The sequence below is a fragment of the Vipera ursinii genome (assembly GCF_947247035.1).
Source record: "Vipera ursinii genome assembly, chromosome: 11".
Classification (NCBI taxonomy): Eukaryota; Metazoa; Chordata; class Lepidosauria; order Squamata; family Viperidae; genus Vipera; species Vipera ursinii.
The window spans coordinates 2,116,443-2,138,320 of record NC_139524.1 but is presented as its reverse complement, the minus strand read 5'-3'; the positions used below and the strand labels follow the sequence as shown (position 1 = coordinate 2,138,320).

Here is a 21,878-nt window from a genome sequence, read left to right as displayed (position 1 = left end):
AATAGAATAGAATAGAATAGAATAGAATAGAGCTGGAAGGGACCTTGGAGGTCTTCTAGTCCAGCCCCCTGCTCAAGCAGGAGAACCTATACCATCTCAGACAGGGGATTGTCTAGTCTTTTATTAAAAATCTCCAGTTATGGAGCACCCACGATTTCTGGAGGCAAGCTGTTCCACTGGTTAATTGTCCTCACTGTCAGGAAGTTTCTCCTTAATTACAGGATGCTTCTCTCTTTGATCAGTTTCCAACCATTGTTTCCTGTCCTTGCTTCTGGTGCTCTGATGATCAACGTGACCCCTTCTTCCTTGTAGCAGCCCCTCAGATACTGGAAGACTGCTATCATGTCTCCCCTATTTCTTCTTTTCTTTAGACTAGCCAAACCCAAGTCCCGCAGCCATTCTTCATATGTTTTAGTCTCCAGGTCTTGGATCATCTTAGTTGCTCTTCTCTGAATTTTTTCCAAACTCTCAACATCTTTTTGTGATAGACCTGTAACCAGCCTAGTTGTTTCTGGATGGTCTTCATGCTAATGGAGAAGAAATGAATGAACCTTTATTGTCAAAGTACAACCATGTATACATTGAGATTAGCTGAGCCTCCCTTCGTGCTCCCACCCCCCAACTCACAGTGACAACAAACCCTCCATCTTGTTACACCATGTGAACTAAAAATACTGGTTTGGGCATGGACTAGGATGCCCAGAAGGTCCCTGCTGCTATTGTGGCTGTGCCCAGGCCACCAGACCTCCTCCTCCTCCTCCTCCTGTCTTGAGGATCTCCTTCAATTACTGGTGCCCAAACAGATCACAGACTTTCCCTCGTAGGAAGGGAAGGTATTGAGATCACCTGCTCTAATTCCTTGCTCAGGGAAGGAATTCACAAGTACGGCACCTCAGATAGGCAGCAGGCCAGTCTCCGTTTAAACCCACCACTCCATCTTGAGGCAGCCATTTCTACTGTTGAACAAAGTCTTATAAATTTGGAAATTCAAAATCTTCCTTGTAATGTAAAGGCATTTTTTCTTGTTTTGTGTTTTGGAACAATTTGGAACAGTTCTGCCCCAAAGTGATGGGAGCTACTTCAAAAATCAATAATGATCTGAAAATTGAGAAAAATAAAGAAAAACAATGAAAACATGCAGTGTGGAAGGTTATAATTCCAGGAGCTGTCAGACAAGATTCAAACAGGCACTAGAAGGGAGCAATGAAATATTATAGAAAACTGGCTCACCTTTTCATGAGTTAGGTTTTCTTGACTTTTCTCCTCCCAATTGCTATTTGAAACTAAAAGAGGTCCTTTGTACAAGATGGGCAGATGAAAGACCCCAAGAAAAGAGATCCAAGAGCTTCGTGGCCAAAGGAACATTTAGCAGTGTATGGTAAAGCGTGTAATCGCATTTTTTGTGAGTGATTATGGATGGAATGTCTGCCCCCTTAAAGTCATGGAGTTGGTTTTGCATGTCCCCTTGAGGTCCAGACCTCAAAATAAACCAGAGCATCTCTTTATTTGATTAATGATTCCAGACCCACTCTTGTTATAGAATGGTATGATGTGCAATATTGGAGGCAACAACACAGACTATCGAAGGACACCCTCGGATGAGGATTTAGGCCGTCATCCCCAGCTGGTGAGTCCTTCCAGTATCACAGCATTGTGGTGAAAGTTCTTTGGCCGCTTCCTGAGCACAACGGTGCTGTCAGGCTGCGCAACAAAGAGTAGCCCTCTGAAACACCGACAACCAATTTTAGACTTTCGGAGAGCTGCAGAAGGATAGGCACTGTGTCTGACTACTTTCCCTTTTCTATATAGTGGAGACTGACATTTCTATCTTCCAATCGCAGGAAGTATTTATTGGTGGCTGACCAATTACCAATGGCTTCTGGGAGCAACCCTGAGTTCTGTCTTGCCCTTTGCTATGTACATTTCCCTATTTTTTATCACAGCTTATCAAATGAGCAGTCCAGCTTTGAAGGGCTGATCAGTGATGCTGATCAAATGACTTTCTGGATAGTTCCCTCCTCGCCAGTTCAAAATTAGCTTCAGTGGCGCTTGGTATAAAACAAAACCTTTTCGTCAGTCCTCTCATTGGAAAGATTCTCAACAAGGAGCACAATATTTGTTCTTTTAAAAAAGGTTACTCTACCTCCAAACCCTCAAAGAGACCTCTCCCTTAACTGTGTAGCAATTCATAGCATGTAAATTTCTGCATCTGTCTGCTGGAATTTGGCAAAGTTAATTCAAGAGAAGGAGCAAATGCCATTTGATTCTGAATAAGTTACAAAATCTTAACACATAATATACAGGCGCATACACCCCTATACTGTACATATGTGTGAAAAATAACATGGTGAAGAGGCTGCACTAGGAATGGAGAGGCCCAAGTTCCATTCCCTCCTCAACCTTAGAAGGTCCCTGGGAGACTTTGGGCCAGTCTGGTAGATGAAGGTCCTTCACCACCTTCACTTGTTGCAATGGATTGATTCGAGCTGATCATTATACATATATACTGGTCACATAAATCAGGGGTGTCAAACTGCCGGCCCACGGGCCGGATGCATCACAACAAAACCGCGCCCACCCCATTGCCGGCAATGGGGAAAAAGCTCCGATATGTCGTGCGATGTCACGTGACATTGCGAGTTTGACACCCCTGACATATATAATGTGTGTGTGGATGAAACTATTAAAAAATGGCTTAATTTCACCTACTCAGCTTTTCTGTGCATACAAAGTTCATTCCATGTGGTTAAAAACATTAAACAAATGCAGCTGTTTGGAGATTCAGATGCCAATCAGTTGAGGCACTGATCTTACCAGAAACTGAGGTTGCTAGTTGAATCAAATAGCTTCCTAGGTGACCTCTTTTTGTGCAGGAGCATTGCAAAATATTCCTCACTCGTCAGGCCACTTGCTGGATCATTAGTACTTTATGGCTAGGATTATGCAACACACGAAATCTTAAACATGGGGTAATAAATATGGCACCATTTACTACCTCATGCCGAGGCATTTTACACTAGTTCAGGGGTAGGCAACCTTGGCTCTTTTATGACTCATGGACTTCAACTCACAGAATACCTGAGCCAGCATGGCTCAACTTAGAAATCTTTCCCTTTCCCCTCAGCATGGCTGGCTCAGGAATTCTGGGAGTTGAAGTCCATGAGTCATAAAAGAGCCAAGGTTGCCTACCCCTGCACTAGTTGAAGTTTCTGAATGCTCTTCAAGGGTAGACCCATGTATAATGCATGCAGTAGCCCAGACAAGAGGTTACAAGGCCATGAGGGATATCAGGACCCCTCCCTTCATCAGTCTAGGAGCAGGTGCAGCTGGCACACAACCTGAAGGCTTCTAGATATAGTTGTCACTTGCTCTTCAAGCAGGAGTTGTGAGGATCCCCCAGATTACGCACCATGTCTGTCAAAGATGGTGCCCTCCCCTCCAAGACCTATGATGGAAGGTTCCCAGACCACTCCCAGAGCCTCTCCATTTTGCCCAGGTTGACGCAAAGCCTGTTGCACCCTGTCCAAGACCCAACAACCTCCAGACACTGGGACAACCCATAGCATTACTCAGGCAACCAGGGGGGAGATTAAAGCTGGGTATCATCTACACATTGGTGATACTGCATCCCAAATTGTCAGATGACCTCAACCAGCAGCCTCATGTAGATGGCCTGAGATAGATGCTCAAACAAGTTCATGCAGCCATTTTGAAGGAAATTCCATCAGTCAAAGAGCTTCCAGGTTAAAAGGGGGAAATGGCTCAATATCTTGCAATCCACCAAACCTCACTTGTCTTTTTTGTTCCAGAATTACAGTAATTCTGATGTGATTTCAATCGACTGCAGTGTGAATCTGGCTGCCAATGAAGAAGTCAGCTTTCTCTTTTATGGACATTTGTGGATGAGGACCCTAAGAGTGGTATGGACAAAATGCAAATTGCCATCTTTGCTAGCAGCCAACACAAGTAATTGACATTAGGTCCTGCTCTTCCAGGCACAGGTGGGGTGACGGTCAGATTTCTACCTTCCGCACTAACTTGTCTTTCAGTGGTAATGAGAGTCAGCACTCTGGGTCCAGCTGGGGAAGAAGAATGTTTCTAGAGGTCACGTTAGTCACAGGCTACTGCAGAGAGAGAATTTGGTCCAGCCAGGAGCAGCTGGGATTTAAGATGAACATAACATCAAGGAAATGTAAAATGAGATTATATTTCAAAGAAAGAAGTGTGTGATTCTCTACCGCTAAAAAATGAACGATTAGAGTAAAAATGGAAGCAGTATTGAAATTGGCAATAAAGTAGCTAGAATCCTTCATGGAACTGAAACGTCTTGCCAGTTATGTCCCATTTCACAGATTTCGTGTATTCCCCCAATCGCAAGATAACCCATACCCCTGCCTTTTCCCACCTGCCAAGCAACAGTCCCTCTACAACCAAGGGCACATCAAACCACACTGAGAGACTAGGAAGGCATTATGAAGAGAAGACAGGCTATTTTGTGCCCTCGTCTTGTGTCAGGAGACAGAATTCTTCCAGATGTGTCAATGCGTTGATCCAAGAGAGCATTCTAACCTCTGTAGGCAATAATTAATTACAGCGAATCAATTCTGATTAAACTAGGTGACCTCTCTCCCTACTAGGACATGTCCATACACAGTTCTAAGCAGTATTTTGTATATAGTATGAACTTAATATTTATAGTTTCTTCCACCAGCTATAGTTAAAATCAAGCATGGCTTAGCATTAGGTGTGAACTGAGCCACTAATTCTCTCCTATCTGTCCAGCTGAAATTCAAGACCTTGAGATTCATCTTCAATGCTGCCTTGCAAAGAGGATTTCGTAGTGCCTTTGTCTTCAGAGAAGAGGATCCTAGTCGCCAGGTAAGCCCTTAGATCACAGGTCCTCTTCTCACCTGCTCACGCACCGGTCAGCTAGACTCTATGGAGGTCATAGTAAGATGCTAATGGAAGCTGGAGCTCAACTTTGTGATGATAGGAACTGTGGGCTCTGATCCTGACCTTAGATTGCCACTAATGGTTTAAAAAATACGGTCCGTCTTTTCAAGCCACCCAGTGAGGAAGAGACAAAAATGTCAAGACAAGCAATCAAAAACCTGCCTCTTTTTTACATGTGCCACAGTATGTATACAAAAGGGGTGGGACTTTGACAACAGGATTGTGGCTGGATTATTTGACCCTCTTGTGGACACCCCTGACCAGTCTACATGCTCCTGTCTCCACTGGCCATCTCTTCTCTAATTCATAGCTCATCTTGCTATTGAAGATGGAGCTTTTAATATGCATTCAGTTCTAACTTCATGCCCTTTGGAGAAAGTTAGCTTCAGCTGTCACTCTGGCATTAGTAACAGCAGCCAAGGAATTTTTTAACAAAGTGAGACTTATAAGTCTTTCTATTATTAATAACAATCTTGTAATTATTAATGAGAAAGAAAAAGTGTAATAACAGTGTTACTTTGTAAACATCCTTGAAAAGATCTGATTCCCAAAAAACTTCGTTAACAATTTGATAAAGTATGGCAGGGATTGCAGTATATTACAATCTTCATGAAGAAGTAGAATAAAACTGATGAATATTTCAGCCATTTGTCAGTTGCATATCCCCAGTGGGTGTGGTTTGAACTTTAACTGCCACAGTAATGTCTATGTGTCATTGGTGTGGAAGTTCAAAAACCCCGGAGGACAATGTGTTGCCAGGCTAAACTGCGTTCCAATGTTGAGGAGCATCTCATTTTAGTAATAAAGAATTATTTGAGGGAAAATAGTGGTTTTGAAGGAAATTACATTTTTTAAGTTTTGAAAAAGATTGCTAAATTAATGGATATACAGAAACAAAGTGAAACTTTGTATTGCATCTGTTTTAATCTCCCTTTCTGGTGTCGGAGGCAGTTTAGAAACTAATGACAATCATAGGCTTCTCCCAGATCATGACTGGCCTGATCAACACTGCAACACCTTTCCCCAAAACAAAAGAGATGTGATATTGTTTGGGGATGATCTTTCCACGGAGCAGGCACTTATTCTTGACGATGGATTTAATCAGAGCTATCAAACCAATCAGAAAAGCTGGTGGCTGATTTAGATGGTACCTACAGGCACCAGATAGAACTGGACGGTTTCTGATTAGCAGTTTGGAAATGTCCAAACAATCTCTGGCCAGTGGAAGTGACCTGGATGTTTGATAGAATTGCCTGAGTAACCTTTACTCCTCCATTGATCTCAGGAGATCTTTGCTTTTCTGAGGAGTTGAAAATGAAGCAAACAGAGATACCCAGAGTGATGCTGGTGGAAAATGAGGTTGAATCTGAGGCATATGAACTCAAGTCTACTCTCTAGTGATAAGGGCGTTGAATCATAACTCCACCCTTATGACATCTGCAGGCGGCTGTCAGCCAGCTTCATTATTCATAACAACCCAGGTTAGGTAATGGTAGGTTGGAACATCCAGTAACAATAATGTGTAAACATCTGGCCAGTAATCTCATAGATTAAATCATTCATACTTGTTTCAAGCTCAAAGCTGGATCAGCAGGACATATCTAGCAACCTTAACTGAGCTTTAGGATCTTGAGAAAGCAAACTTCTTTTGGGCATAAGTTCCACCACTTGTGACCTTGATTCCTATTCCTTCTAAGGCAGACATGTCAAACACAAGGCCCGGGGGCCAGATCCGGCCCGTGAAGTGGTTTCATGCGGCCCGCGAAGCCGTCCTGGAAACAGTGAGGGAATGGCCCCCACTGCCTTGGCCCTGGCCCAGAGACCCTCCTTCTGCCAGAGACCCTCAGATCTGTCCCACTCCTGCCCAGGCCCCCATAGGCACCCTTGATGCCAATGATGTAGAGCTGGCCACGCCCACCCAGCAGGCCATATGCACTCTAGCCATGCCCACCCAGTAGGCCACGCCCACCCTGGCCATACCCACCCGGCCCCCTGAGGGGAACCGCAATGCTGATGCGGCCCTCCATGAAATTGAGTTTGACACCCCTGTTCTAAGGGATCAAGAAGGGACAAGGACTGGATTTGAGTAATGCATTATTGAGGAAGGGAGATGTACCAGCAATCTTAAAAGACAATCCAGCAATTACCAATTTATATCCAAGTTGTCTTTTTGGAAGAACATTGTCAATCCTCCAAGATAAAATCAGAAAGCAAGAGTTGCTGGTAATCTTGCTAAGTAGTTTAATGAGGTATTTAACACTGGATTAAAATCTTGAAAGTCTATCACACACAGCCTTCAACCTATACCTAACTCATCAAGATGGAGTTGTCTGAATTTCTTTTTCAATTTCTGCTTTCTACTGCCCCAGGACTGAAATACTATTTTTTTAACTTTCCGCATTCTCCTGATGTTCCCTCACACAACAACAGATGGCTCTGGAAGAAGTAGATTGTCTAGATCCTTGGCACTTAGGATTTAGGCCTAAAGAAGGATGCAGCCTGCAACTCTCACTCTCACTGATGAGTTATGGTGGAACATGGAGGGAAGGCGGAAGTATGGCTATCCTTGTGCTGCTGGATCTTTCAGTGGCCTTTGGTATTGTCAGCCAAGGTCCTTCTTGTCATCCTGTGAGGGTTGGAAGTAAGAGACATCATTTGTGGTTGTTTTGCTCCTTCCCGGATGGGCAAGTCTGGGTCAGTGATTTCAGCAGAAAGAACAAACCCACGGGAATTACAGTACGGGTGACTGAGGACCTAATCTTTCCCTCCAACTTGTTTATTTGGGGCTTGGATATCTTAGAGACCACCTATTCCAGTATATTTCACTTGCCAAAACTGGGAGAATAGAATGCCTGCTGAAGTTCCCCCCATCAGTGGGAAGAAGCACAGAAATAGGCACTAAAGCAGTTTGCCCCTGACACAGAAGTTATCCCGTCTCTTGTGACCTTCCAAGAAGATGATAAACCCTAATTCTTCCAGGTCTTTGTAGAGGGAAATAGCTGGGACAGTTATCTATTTCCATTGCAGCCCTGAAATACTTCCTTGTTTAGGAACCCCCTTAAACCACCTCAGACGGAGCAGGAGCGCCCTCTTCTGAGCAGTCGTGGCTCAGCAGCCACCAACCAAAGAGGCTGCCTTGTTTCTGCAGTCTCACCGTGTGAGAACTCCCTGCAAGTCCCGTGTGACCTCCTGCGCCTTCCAAGAGTCCCATGTTGCGTCTCCCTGTTCTTCTCCCCCTTCTAGGTTGCATTTGAGATCTCCAAAGTGGAAGAGTCCCACATCCCCATCTGGATTGTAATTGGGAGCACGTTGGGGGGTTTCCTGCTGCTGGCCCTCCTGGTGCTGGCCCTCTGGAAGGTAAGGCCGCCTGCAGCCGCCACACAGCCCGGGCACGGGTGCATTAGGGCTGGCTCTTCAGCAGGAGCGTCTCTGCCGCTTTAAGCAAGCCGCCCGCTTGGGGCCAAACCTTTCCACGCAACCAGAGTGAAGAACAGTGGAGCCAAAAAGAACGCAAAAGCACAATGCATTTTGTAATGCTGGATTCACCTTGCCCACATTCAGTGATCCTGGCATTACATGCACTGAGTTATACCGGACGCCCTTAGCCATGCAGTAAGATGGCAATTTCACATCTCTGTAAGTAGAATTTTTTCTAAAAATTCTTTTAATGATAATGCAGATTAGGTTTCCATTTTTGTGCATTAATCTACATTGCCAGTTAACTCATAAACACAAATTTTTCACTATAGCAAAAAACTAGCTGGTTCTTTTCTTAGGTAGGAGTAACCAGGAAAGTACAGGCAGTCCCCAACTTACAAGTTTGCATAGTGACCGTTCAAAGTTACAACAGCACTGCAAAAAGCGACTCATGACCATTTTTCAATTTATGACCATCGCGCATCCCCACGGTCACATGATCAAAATTCAAATGACCCATAGTTATGGTGGTTGCAGTGTCCCGGGGTCATGTGATCACTTTTTCCACCTTCTGACAAGCCAAGTCAATGCGGAAGCCAGATTCATTTAACAACCATGTTATTAACTTAACTGCAGTGACTCACTTAACAACTATGGCAAGAACTGTTAGAAAACAGGTCACTTAACAAATGTCTCAGCAGAAGGAAGTTTGGGCTCAATTGTGGTCGTAAGTTGAGGACTACCTGTATTGCAGTGTTGGGTTGCATCGACAGGGTAATGACGTCAGAGGAAGCGATAGCACCAGTCTGTGCTGGACTGGCCTCACATGAAATACCACGTCCAGTGGCTGAGGAATCAGACTGCAGAGAAAAGCAACGAAGAGGGTGAGAAATTTGGAGACCGAGTCCCATGAAAAGTCTTTAAAGGACTGGGATATTTGAGCCCAAAGAAGAGAAGGCTGCGGGAGGCAGAATAGCAGTCTTCCGATATTTTAACAGCTGCCACAGAAAAGAAAGATTTGTTCTCCGTAGCACCCAAAAGTAGGACGAAGACCAATGGGTGGAAACACTACCAAGAGAGCGAGCTTCCCTCCTGGTGCTGCATACGAAAGCTTTTCCGTAAAGGTCGAATAGCTGTTGGCTTGGGACGGTCTCAGGATTCTGTCCTCAGCAGAGGCTTGGAGGGAAACGTGCAAGATTCCTTTCAGCCCTGTGATTCTCAAAAAGCCAAGATGACAACCGCAACCGTGCAAAACCCTGAATTTGTGTAGGAGTCACCAAGTTGCCATCTTGACTTTTTTGACCGCTAATATGAAGATCTTTGTAAACTAATTTCTCCCTCATTCTAAGCAGCACAAGAAGCAAAGACGGTTCTTGCTTATGGTCTTTCTATAATTATGGTTGTGTTTATTTCCTTAATGGAGGTTTTATATATATAGTATAACTGGTAAAAAATCAGATGATGTTTTTTGCCTTTTTTTCTTATTTCTTAATCTTTAAATGTTTTAAATTCTTCATACTATCTTTTAAGCAAGAGTGAAAAGTATTAACGTAGTCTACATGTCTCAATAGGTAAATTACAGTTGAATTTTCTGGCGCTCAGTTTCAATGCTTTGTTTGTTAAACCATGGAAAAATATCATCTTAGTTGTTTTAGAGTTGGTAAAACTCAGCCAATGCATTAAATTTACAGAGGATTTTCTGGTTTGTCTTATATCTCTTTAGCTTGGTTTTTTTCAAAGCGCCACCCACAAGAGAGATGCAAGCCAGGATCAGACTGCCAAAGATTTGGACTAAGGTTTCCACGGTCCCGATCCTCTCGGCTGGTCTTTTTCTCACAAAGAAGTTTACTTTGCTGTATAGCCAGCTTCCTTTTGCATTGATCAATTTCCCTGTTAGCTGAAAGCAACCCAGCTGCTAAACGTTACCCTGCAAAGGAGAGGCCTCCACCAGCAAGGACTTCAAACTGGTTTTGTTTCCTTCTGCCTAAGACACTGGAACTATACAATAAGGACATGGAGAGAGCAGATCCACAAGGAGGAGCTTTCTCCTTAAAATGACCTACTTTGGCCACAGACTGAGGGGAAAGATGCCAGAAGACTCCAATCCTTTACACGTCTACGGCACACAAGATCGTTTGGGATGATATGCTCTTCAGTCTGCACTTTCATTGTGGAAACTTTGCTCCTAAAATAAAAAGAAGGGGAAAGTCTAGATTCACACATATACTTGAGCTTTCACTTTCCTTCATTCAAGCTGTCAAGGACAAACAGGTCAGGCATCTGCAGTGCACTTCCCTAAAAACAAATCAAGCCGCTATAGTAAAATGTTTTATTCCGGATTACTTAAGAGACTTACAAATCTTGCTGGACAAAAGTTGATGCTTTCAAATGAGATCTGCACACCTTCCGAGCACAAACTAGGAACACTAGAAATAAGTGCAGATTAATTTGCAGAGGGGCACAAGTAGCAGTTTTGTTGTGAGGTATCTGAAGAGCAAAGAAAATGGGTAGAGATGATCAGTAATCATGTTACCAGATCATATTTGCAAGGGTACCAGTAAAACCAGGCGCCTGATGGTTTGTGAAGGCCAATGACACAATGCACTGGATGCTGCTTCTGCGCACAGAATCCTGTTCATTCTCAAAGCCAGCAGCACAGAAGTGCTCACGAAGAGAATCTAGCCAACAACCCACCAGCTTTTTTGTGGAGATCTTTTTATATGCACTGAACAAATACCCAGAATTGTAAGCACCTTAATGCAAATCTTCAATCCTCAGCTGTATATACTTATTTAGAAAATGTTTAACTTTCTTATTTTTAAGGTGACTTTAAGAAAAGAAAACCAGTTTGAAGAATTTTCCCCAAGTTGTGCAATTTCCAAGATCAACAAGTGAGGAAAAATGTAGTGTATGTATATACTTCTGTATATTGGAAAGGGTTTAACTGACTATTTTTCTTCTCTTGCATATACTTATTTATGCCAGTGTTAATACTGATAAGTGAAAATGAGATATTGGTTCAGCGGAATTCAGTAACATAAAATGTACCATTAGGGTTGGGTTTTTTTAAAAATAGGAAAAAACAGTTTAAAATATGTTTAAATATTCTCCTTTGCCTACAGCCAGTTTTAATGCATTATAAATATAACTTTCCCATTGGATGAATATTACACATCCAGCTCTGAAGTTCAGTGGAAGAATCTGGTTGCTCAACGAGTTAACAGTTGCAAGAGGCTGTAGCTGAGCAACTTGAAGCACCCTAAGAGTTGTCACCAGACCTCATCCTTAATGTGAAAGAACAGTGGGGGCTATTATATGATAGAAAACAGCCCTATTAACTGCAATGAATTTCACATTTAATTCAAATCCACATTAGTTTTCTGTCCACTTTGGGGCTTGAAGCATAAAAAAATCAAGTGGACCCTCGACTGACCCTTTCAAAAATCTACTCCCTCATATCAGGACATTTTAGTGATGACGTGAAGCTGTTGCTTTCACAGATGGCGGTGTAGAGGTAGGTAGGAAGTCTCCTTAGAAGAAGAATCAAAATGGACTCTTAAGATCAACTGTCGCAATTTTATTTTTCTAATCTGCTTTGTGCAGGAGGTTGTAGTTTTTCTTCTTCAAGACAACCTAGAAATATTTCAAATAAATTTTATTTGGATAGATATTCTGCCTACACTCCGGATTGTATGGTTGAACACTGTTTATTTCTGCCATGCTGTTTCTCATTCTTTGGCTCAGTGTGGTCTTGCTCCTTCCTTTGTTAGAATATTTTAAGCCTGAACAAGTAACTGCCTTAAAAACCTTAGGAGGCTAATACTTCATTTTATACATTTGTTTTCCATTCCATCAAACATAGCTACAAGTCAAGACAAGTCAGTTTGCAGAGTGGAATCCTAAGAAATAAACCCTTCATACCGCCATGCAACCCTCTTCCATTGAAGCACATGGAGCAAAGAGGGCTTCTCTCTCTGCCTCCATTGCAGAGGCTGGCAATCCTCTTCCAGGTTGAGGCACTCCCTCCATCCTGGGAAAAGTGCAGCTGAAGAAGCAGCAGCCCACCAAAAGCAATTTTCCTAATTATTATTTTTTTTGCAGGGAAGGCCAATCCTCCGATGTGCTTCGATTCAACTTCCGACAATGGGACAAGTCATAAAGAAGCCCCATCTATGGAGATTCTCAGCTCATGGTTGTCCCAGAGATGCGTTTTCAAAAGTCAACTGCTCTTCAAAACATTTCACTTCTCAGAACTGAAGAGGTTTCTTGGATGAGAAGCGAAATGTCTTCAAGGAAAAACCAAGGAAGTCCAGTTGCCTTTTGAAAAAGCACCTTTAGGGAAGCCTTGGAAACTTTTTCCATGTTAACAGTGATTCTTTTCAGCTTTCAAGGAGATAGACTAAGTATGCGCCCATTGACTCTTCCGGTTGATCAAACTGATCGGTCAGGACTGCTCCCCATGGTTGTAGGCGACTGGGGCGTCCTTAAGTGATACCTGTGTTCCCGCTTGCTCAAAAGAGGCAGCAATATCCTGGACCGTTAATGATTTGCTGTTCCTGGGTGAAGGTGGCCTCATAGCTCCAGAGGCATCTGAATGAAACTAATTGTCTGGAGATTTCAATGGGAGCTTCACTCAGGTTATGGTACTGGGACTGTTTTGGTAATCCTGGTGAATTACCTATGCCACAAAGTAGAAGTTCTCTTGGTAGTTAGCAGTCCTGAACATTACTTAAATTCAACAATAAGCATGTTGAGGGAGAACAAGCTGCAATTAAATCCAGACAGGGCAGAGGTGCTAGTAGTAAGGGAAAAAACAGATGTGGAGATTCAAGAGAGACTTCCTGCACTCCTCCTGAAAGGGCAGAATTGTAATTTGGAATGCTGCTTGACCCTTCAAGTGATCCTGGATTTGCAAGTGAGAACACATTTTCAAAGCACAACTAATGCGCCCAAACAATTCTTAGCAACTCTTAGTCCATATTTTGGTCACAACCTGGCTTGAGTACATCGAGCTGTCCTTAGAACGTGTCTAGAAATTACAAGACATTCAAAACACGGCAACGAGGTTGTTGACTGGTACAAGACGCAAGGATCACGTTATCACATACGGGAAAATCAATACTGCTGATTACTGAGCACATCTTTTAAAAAGCAATTTCCGAGTGTGCTGCCTGGTTATGAGGGTCAGCAGGAGACCCCATGCTGAAGGTAACGGATCTCATATGCAGGAGGAGTCCTTCCTTTGCATGGCCCCAGTCTAAAGAATGAACTCTCCAAGAAGTTGAATTTGACCCCAACTCCCAACTCGCCAGAACTAGTAAAAGGGCAAAAGCTGTTTCAGCTATTTTACCACCCATTTAGATTCTGCCTTGGATTTTAACTGTATTGTTTACAACAGTATCTTTAACTGATACAAGCCATTTTAAATGTGGAAGGAGTTAATAAAACAACATATTGCTAGCTCCTGCTGACCTCACAGTGGCTCACAACATACATACAATAGAGTGGGAGTCATCATCTTGCCTTTTGGTTCAATACTATCATAATATGGAGAAGAGAGAAAGAATCTCAAGACATTGCCAAAATTGAACACCGGCTGATTCAGAGCAAACCACAAATTACTTCTTTACCCAATTCCCGCCTTCTTTGCTTGCAAAATGGATTAGATATGTAATGGATTAGACTGTAATATATTCTTCAGATGAAAAAAGGCAGAACATATCTCCAAGTCTTGTGCTAGACCCTGGGAACCAACAACAGGAGGGCACTTTCCTCCTATGGCTGCATAGGAGCCCCTTACATGTTCTGTTTTAGGAAGACAAAATATTCTTGAAACAAACAGTAATCTACAGTTGATTGTAAGCCATTTACAATCTGAAAGGCAAAGGATATCAGTCATCTCACATTTTAGCCTAACAGCTCACAAAAAGTTCACTGCTTCTACCGCTATTTTCAAATCTAATCTGTTCAATGAAATTTCTTGGGAAAACCTTGGTATTATGTTCATTCCAAGCCTTTTACTTGTACTTAAAAGAAATACCATAATTACACAGTTAATTAAATTAGACTAAAATAAAAACCATGTATATATTTATAAAATGTTAACCCAGTTTTCATTGTTAAAAATAAATTCCATGGTCAGGTTCTCCAACAAACTATAAAAGTAGGGCCACACATCGACAGTTTTTACAAATTGCATTTTATGGCTTTGAAGAAGTAAAGTTTCTGAGCTGCTGAACCAGCTCTCTAATACACAGCTAATGAACCGGAGCATGAAGACAAGCCAACTAATTAGTTCTATTTCACATCATTTGATGTGACTATTTGTTTCAACCATCATTTGGCAAACTACAATGGCACGTTTCCAAAAAAATACTGCAATTTATAAATAATAATCACTGCTTTCATAAAAAAAATACAGAAAGCCTAAAACAAAGGAATCATATTATACTTTATCATTGAATTCTAGAGCTGGAAGAGGTCAGAGGCTCAAAGGCTGCTCCATGCAGGCATCCACTGGGTGTTCTTCAAAATTGCACTTTCCTCCCCTGGATTAACACAAGCTTGCTATTTTTAAACATCTTAGTGACGTACAAAACCACTGTTGCAACATACAAAGTGGTGGATTAACAGGGAAGAAGGCAGATACAACAATCAGAAATAGAGGCAATGCATGTTTTTTACAATATTTTGCATCTACTTGAAAAATGGAAAGTTTACATGCAATGGGCGGAATCGACTTCTCTCTGAAAAATATTATGCCCTTACTGATGTCAAGCAGGCATCAGTAACAAAGCATCTTTGCAACGTAACAAACTAGAATTAAGACCTGGTTTCACATTCAAGATTTTATTTGTAGTACAAAGACACACAACTGTGCCCAGAATGTCTTTTCGAATAGAACTGAACCATTTAAAAAAATGACAGACCCTTCTTCCACATTTTGACAAAGTGACATTTAAAATAATGGCAAGTGCTTCCAAAGACCTGTCAGAAATCTAGCCCTAGGCTGCTGACATATCTGCCAAAGAGATGCTTTCCCAGCTCAAACATTTTTCACACAATCGAGTTACTACGAAAAATTAACAAAATGGCTTTGGGAGGGAGGCATATTTTTTTTTGCCGGGGGTGGGGGGGATCCTAAATGGAGCCATGATCAATAGACTGAAAACACAACATTATTTTCAGGGCAGGACAATGCCATTTATTCTTCCCTGATCCTTCCTGCTACAGTTTTCAAATATTATTTCTAAAAAAATATGAGCTCATCTTTTGAAAAAATCCTTGCTTGCTAGCTAGTTGGAAGATAGTAGGAAAATGCAATTCAGATAAAGTTCTAGGTGAGGGGTTTATCCAAATCCACCATGCTTACCCATACACACATAAATACCAACAGCATTTTTGCATGTCACTCAACTGAAAAAATACTTCTGCATAAATAATTGAGTTGGAAGAGTTGAATTATTTTTTTTCTAAGAATCAATGAAAAATATACTATTAACAAGTCCATTCTCTTGTCTGAATTTCTGTCTGATGGGAAATAATCAGTTATTTTCATTTCATTACAAGCAGAAATTAGAAACAAAAGTTACCGGTATCAGTGGGAATGGGAAAAGGTTAAAAAAAAACAGGCTGGTGAAGAATACATTTCCCTGGATTGTGTTATACGTGTCAATAAAATCCCAGCAATAATTCTCACCCCCTCTACCCCCACCTCCCACCCCCAATGGATGACTCCCCAGACTGCTGCATAGGTACGTACTGGCTCGATCTATCAAATGCAAAACACTTGGCAGACAGTGCTTAAAGCATTCTTGGCTGTCAATGGTAAAACCCGTGTGCATCAGAGTACTGTATCAAAATATTTTACCCTTATTCTAATTTAGAGTTTTGTTCTCCTCTAAGGGAAAAAGACCCCATTTATCCTGCCACCAGATGATATATTTGGAAATCAAAGCCAAACATCAAAGAGCTGACTGGTGTCTTATTCACTCCTGAAAAAATGGGGGGGGGGAAAGGAAATTCAGACTCTGCCTGACATTTTATTTGACCCTTCATGGAGGGAAAGTGAAATTATCACCATGCAGATGTGGCCTAGTGGAACTCTACAAATGCTTCCAAGGTCTTGGGAATCTGATTGTGATAACGGATACGATAAACCCGCACAGCTCGAGCAGCCAGGCACTTCAGGCTGAGTTTCATTTGAGTCTTCAAGAGGATTTCAGACACCCCCGTTGTACTTTTGTCAAGGGGAGTTTTTTTCTGTTTGTTTGTCATATCTGTATGAGCACCAGCCTCAACCAAGCTAATGATGATCGAATGCAAGGTCAAAAAGTCACTAATGGGCCTGTTGTACTGCACTATGACATGTAACGGAGTATTCCCTTCGTTGTCCACAGCGTTGACATCAGCGCCACAATCCAGAAGAAGCTTGGTGACCAGGGCATTAGGGAAGCTGCAGACATCGTTGGTGTGGAAGTCATCGACTGGAGTACCGGAGTTAACAGCGTGGTGCAACAAACTAGACCCATCTCGTGTCCTGGGATCCAGGTGGATTAAGTTATAAATCTGCTTATTAATTCGTGATTGTTCCTCATCCCTACACTGGGTTTTGGTTGAGATGCACACCAAGTACAAGAAGGTAAAGATGTTGCATTCGTAGTTGTCCATGGCTGTGTGAAGCTCAGCTTCTGGAGAACTTTTGACTCTGGCCATCCCTTGCTCTATCTCCAGGACGCTACATCTCAAGACGCTCTCAATGTCCTTGGCTTTCACAGGCTCATTCAAGTGTATCATCTGAGAGAAAACTTGAGCGAATCGGAGAAGGTCCTTGTGGGTATTCCTACTGCCCCTCTGTCGTAAATGCAAAGCGTGGAGCCAGAGCTTAATGCACTGTTCAAACTGCATGTTGTCGGCATAAACAGCACCACGGTAAATAATTGGATGTGATACATCAATATTATCAGAACCCAAGATCCGCTCACGGACAATGAGGCCCTCCATGTGCAAAGCATCTCGGTCCTGGCGAATGGATTCTAGCTCTTGAGGGGTTTGGCATTCTGTCCGGTTGCCATAGGCTTCTATCTGGGGCAGGATGTCCTTCTCTATAAGGTTCTCACTATCTCTGTACCGCTCGAGCATGGCTAAGTATAAATAATGATAGGTTTTCATGATATCGTAATTTTCCCGGTCGTTTGCAAAAGAGGCACCTAGGAGTTCCAAAGCTTCAATCCTGCTCTTGCGGTCACAGTCCGCATGTGCCAATAGCAGCTCCACAACATCAGCTTTACAGCTCTCTGCAGCTACCTTCAGCGGCGTCATGCCATGGCCATTCACCATCATAGCAGATTTCCACTTCACTAGCTCTCGGACAATCTCCAAGTGACCCGCCTCAGCTGCAAAGTGCAATGCTGTAGCGCCACAGTGTGCTTTGGCATTGGGATCCGCATGCTGCTCTAGAAGAAAGCGTACTACGTCGACGTGGCCCTTGTAAGCAGCAATCATAAGACAAGTGTTGTCATACTTGTTAGCGATGCTGATGTTGGCGTTGTTCTCCACAAGGTACTTGACGATGTCCAACCTGCCGTCAAAGCAGGCAGCCCGCAGAGGGGTGGAATTGGTTACGGTAGTGTGGTTAACATTAGCTCCATGGCTTACCAGAAGCTTGACAACTTCGAAGTGGCCTGCCCCAGCTGCACACCACAGTGCCGTGGCTCCATCAATGACGTACCTATGGAAAAAGAAGAGAGAGAAATTGTGTGCAAGTGGCGTAATTTTAGTAAAGGCTTAAAAATAAGTCCATGAGAAATAAGAGATGGAGTTTCTCTGTTCAGAGAGATAATTCAGAAGGAAGGAGATATTAAATCAAAAATCAAGCATAGCCTTAAGGATTGTGATTTTGTGTAGGCACAACAGCAGGGCAGCAACATACAGTAAGTTCTACATATTGGAGAATGCAAGGTTAGTTTTAAAAGTGCATTTCACACAACAGTGAAACAGTCTTATCCATACATAGGCCAGCTGGTGGGAGCTATTTCCCAGCCACATTAACAGGCAGTTTACAAAATACAACCACTGCAACACAGATACACTGCAACAACCACTGCAACACAGATACTAAAGAGCACTGTGCCTATTTTGAACATATGAATGATAACGGATGAAAAACATGAGCACATTCCAATAGACCCGTTGTGGTCCTTAAGTATGTTCTAAAATATGCATGACTCAGGATGAAAAAGCCCCCAAAATCTGAGAAACATCACCAAAGTTTAAGCAACCCGTGCATGAAAAGTTCAGGGAGGGGGAGGGGAAAGACTTCTACTCATCTCACTAGCTTAAAAGAAGAGTGGTAGCAACTTAGTGACCCTACTCAGCTGCATTTATAATCTCAGGTAAACTCCATTAACTGAAGGGATGCAACCGTTTAGCTTTTCATGTAGTGAAACAAAGGTAACCGGTAAATCCAAAGTACGTTAACTCACTGAGCGTTAAGTTTATTACACAAAAAAATAACCAACTAGATGTAGCAGAACTTAACTGAAGCTGCTGTTTTTTGTGTGTACGTTTGTTTCTGGCAGAGTGTTTTTCAGCAATATTTGTTTAGTTAAATAACAATCTAATGTATCTGGAATTTGGCATGATTTATCTGCTTAGAAAAGGCAACTATGTCTCAATGTCACCCTTTCCTAGGAGGCCTCACCTCACACTGCTGTCCTACCCTTTACGGCAGGGGTCCCCAAACTGTGGGCTGCGACCCGGTAGTGGGCCCTGGCCTGGTGGCCAGCAGACTGCGGAACAGGCTGGCCAGTGCATGCCCGTGTGCGCACACACACCCCTCACTTGCGCTAGTGCCAAGCCCCAGGGTGCAAAAATGGGCCGCCGCCATGCTGCAAGGGGCAAAAATGGCCACCGCCACACCACGGGGCACAGAAACAGAGAAGGGGGCAGGGCTAGTGAGTATCACACAGGCACTAGCCCCACCCCCTTTGGGCGCACGTGTGTAAAATGCTTCCCCTTCCCGACAAAGGTTGGTGACCTCTGCTTTACGGGATGGTGGGTGCGTGGAGGGAAGTTGCTGAGAGGGAGTCTAAAAATGGTGGGCACAGTGAAGGACGTAGGTTCCAAAGCTGCTTGAAGAAAAGAAGAAATGGAGCCTCAAAGTTATTAATTCCAAGCTCAGATGAGGACCCTTTTGCAGAAAATATGGTATGGCTTCATCCAAATTTGCTTTGCCAGGGAATTGTTGGGTGATTTGTTTATTTTTAATTCTGCAGCTCTTTAGTTTGCCTCTTGTAACTTGTTGTGGATCTTTTGAGTGCAACAGCTGCTTCACAGGAAGCCCCTCCAGTATTTTCTTCTGAAACTCACCACAGACTGTCTGCAAGGTGTCTTTCAAGGTTAGCCCTGTGAACTAATGCGATAATTTAACAGAGCTCCTTTATTTATTTATTTTAAAAAAGCCTAGTGGGAGGGATGAAGTAACAGAGTGAGCGCCTGTTACCCGTCCCAGCTTCTGCCAACCTAGCAGTTCGAAAGCACGTAAAAATGCAAGTAGAAAAATAGGGACCACTACGCTGGGAAGGTAACAGCGTTCCGTGCGCCTTTGGCACCTAGTCATGCCGGCCACATGACCATGGAGACGTCCTCGGACAAGCGCTGGCTCTTCGGCTTTGAAACGGAGATGAGCACCGGCCCCTACAGTCGGAAACGACTAGCATGCGTGTGTGGGGGAAGTGAAGCAAAGCAAGTGAAGAAGTTCAGCTGAAGGCTCTACCAATCTAGTTCCTAAATCCCAACAGTACCTAAGATTCAACTTGGATAGCTCTTCAAATTAGGGGCTTTCAGAGGAAGCTAGTGGTCTTCCTGCCTCCAACTAGACAACTCCCTTCTCAAAATCGAAAAAAATAGCTGCTGTACTAAGAGATTTTAGCATAACATTGTTTTCATTTTATCTAATTAGATGTTCCAACATAACCTGTCCTATCTTACCTAATCCATTTCGCCAGGAGCAACTGGGATGTCTGGCTGTACACAGGCCCCCCTAAGCCTGTGGTGGTATGCCCCACAGCTCTCAGCGATGTCACAGAAAGAAATTATCAAGTATATTTGGCCAAAAAAAGAGAAAGGTGGCCAATGATACAGCAGATAGGTACAGGGGAAGTGCTTAGCATTGCATGTTTAAGCAGTTTGTATTTGTCCTTTTGGTCTGCTATCTTTAAGTGAAATAAAAGAATTTCAGCTTCACTGAAACAGTATCTTCTAAACCAGTACAATGCCGGTTTGACTGGAAAGAACAGAATAAGAAAATTGAAATGCACCCGAATTCTTTCAGATGAAACCTTTAAGCCGTTTTTCCAATACGGTCTAGCTTAACCTTGGTACTAAATAACTCCCAATAATTCTCACCAGGAAATACATAAAGAAAACTCCATGCAGTAAAAGACCTTCAAGGCTTCATCTGTGCCCATAATATCCCACTGAAATACAGAGAGGCTAATGTTCAAAGGCTTCATGTGTTTGCTTTTCAGAGGCTGTCACAGTAAAAAAGGTGTGAGGGAACCCCAGTGCTTCTTAAAGGGTGGAGCACCTTTTCTACAAAACAACATTAAGATCCCCGAATCTAATTATTGTCCTCAAGAAACAGACTTGATTATGATTGTGAACAGTCCTGTGATCTGGACCTAGTACATTAGAGTAAATAACTTGTGCTTGTATATATGTTTACTTTCTCACAGCCTCCTTGCCTTCCCTTGCAGCTTTCTAATTTTCCAACAAACTGCTGCCTTGCAGGAGAGAAAATAATTGCTGGCCCTCACAATAACAGTCGGTTCGGAGGGAATGAAATGATTCCAACGCACAGGGATGAGAAATGGGACAGAGATCGGATGCATACATCATCGCCTGTTGCACGCAACTAATCTTAAAAACTCAGGCGACGAGTCCAGTGTCACATTACACCCCCTCCTAATTACAGTCCGGCACGATCAGAATCACACAAACTACTCCAAGGCAAGAAACAAGCAACCTCTGTGGCTGCTCCTTATTCTTCCTCTTGCCGGGATCGGTGACCCCGAGGCCATCCAGGGGGGAGGACGACGCCCGCCCCCCTCGCCCCCGAGGGAGGGCGCACCTACCCGTCGAAGCGGACGGTGCCGGTCTGCTGCGTCTGCACCCGGTAGTGCTCCAGCAGCAGGCGCACCACCTTGGCGTGCCCGTTGCGCGCGGCGATGATGAGCGGCGTGGATCGCTGCCCGCCCTGCTGCGTGACGTGGCCGAGCAGGTAGCGGACGTCGCCCTCGGAGCGGTTGAGCAGCAGGGCGGCCAGGGTCAGCACCCGGCCCTCGCTGGCGGCCTTGTAGACGTAGCCGGCCAGGCTCTCCATGGCCGCCTGCTCCTGCGGGGACCGCCAGCGCGCCCCGCCCGCCTCCCCCGCAGGGGCCGGCGCCGGCCGGGGCTCTCCCCGCTCCCCCCGCTCCGTGGCTGCGCAGCGGGCATGCGGGCCGGCC

General features: G+C 43.6%; 2 protein-coding genes across 5 annotated transcripts in view; one reads left to right on the top strand and one right to left on the bottom strand.

Annotated features, from left to right (window-relative positions):
- The window catches only part of ITGA11 (integrin subunit alpha 11), a gene marked incomplete at its 5' end in the record, with an annotated part of 172,876 nt that extends 162,453 nt beyond the window's left edge, over positions 1–10,423 (top strand). The window contains 5 exons of the mRNA XM_083371097.1: positions 1,541–1,627; positions 3,810–3,920; positions 4,783–4,878; positions 8,197–8,310; positions 10,094–10,423. Coding sequence (XP_083227223.1) covers positions 1,541–1,627; positions 3,810–3,920; positions 4,783–4,878; positions 8,197–8,310; positions 10,094–10,165 — 480 coding nt within the window. The 3' untranslated portion in view covers positions 10,166–10,423. The remainder of the gene's footprint in view (positions 1–1,540; positions 1,628–3,809; positions 3,921–4,782; positions 4,879–8,196; positions 8,311–10,093) is intronic.
- FEM1B (fem-1 homolog B) lies at positions 385–21,841 on the bottom strand. 4 transcript variants are annotated; one of them, XR_014493485.1, is made up of 4 exons: positions 21,507–21,841; positions 16,451–18,100; positions 847–1,098; positions 392–527 (listed from the first exon to the last, which is right to left on the bottom strand). XR_014493485.1 is itself a non-coding variant. In XM_083371098.1 (3 exons), the coding sequence occupies exons 1-2, from the start codon at positions 21,752–21,754 to the stop codon at positions 16,465–16,467; spliced, it is 1,884 nt and encodes a 627-aa protein (XP_083227224.1). In that variant the 5' UTR covers positions 21,755–21,841; the 3' UTR covers positions 385–1,098; positions 16,451–16,464. The 4 variants fall into 4 exon arrangements, 2 of the variants coding, with proteins under 2 accessions (XP_083227224.1, XP_083227225.1); XM_083371098.1 differs by having other exon boundaries at positions 385–1,098; XM_083371099.1 differs by lacking the exon at positions 847–1,098 and having other exon boundaries at positions 408–527.
- Between the last annotated feature and the right edge of the window lie 37 nt (positions 21,842–21,878).

Excerpts from the sequence above, each read along its gene's own strand:
- FEM1B (XM_083371098.1), bottom strand. The coding sequence starts at position 21,754 with ATGGAGAGCCTGGCCGGCTACGTCTACAAGGCCGCCAGCGAGGGCCGG. Across the intron at positions 18,101-21,506 it reads GGCACCGTCCGCTTCGACGG|GTACGTCATTGATGGAGCCA; the intron begins GTAGGTGCGCCC and ends CTTTTTCCATAG.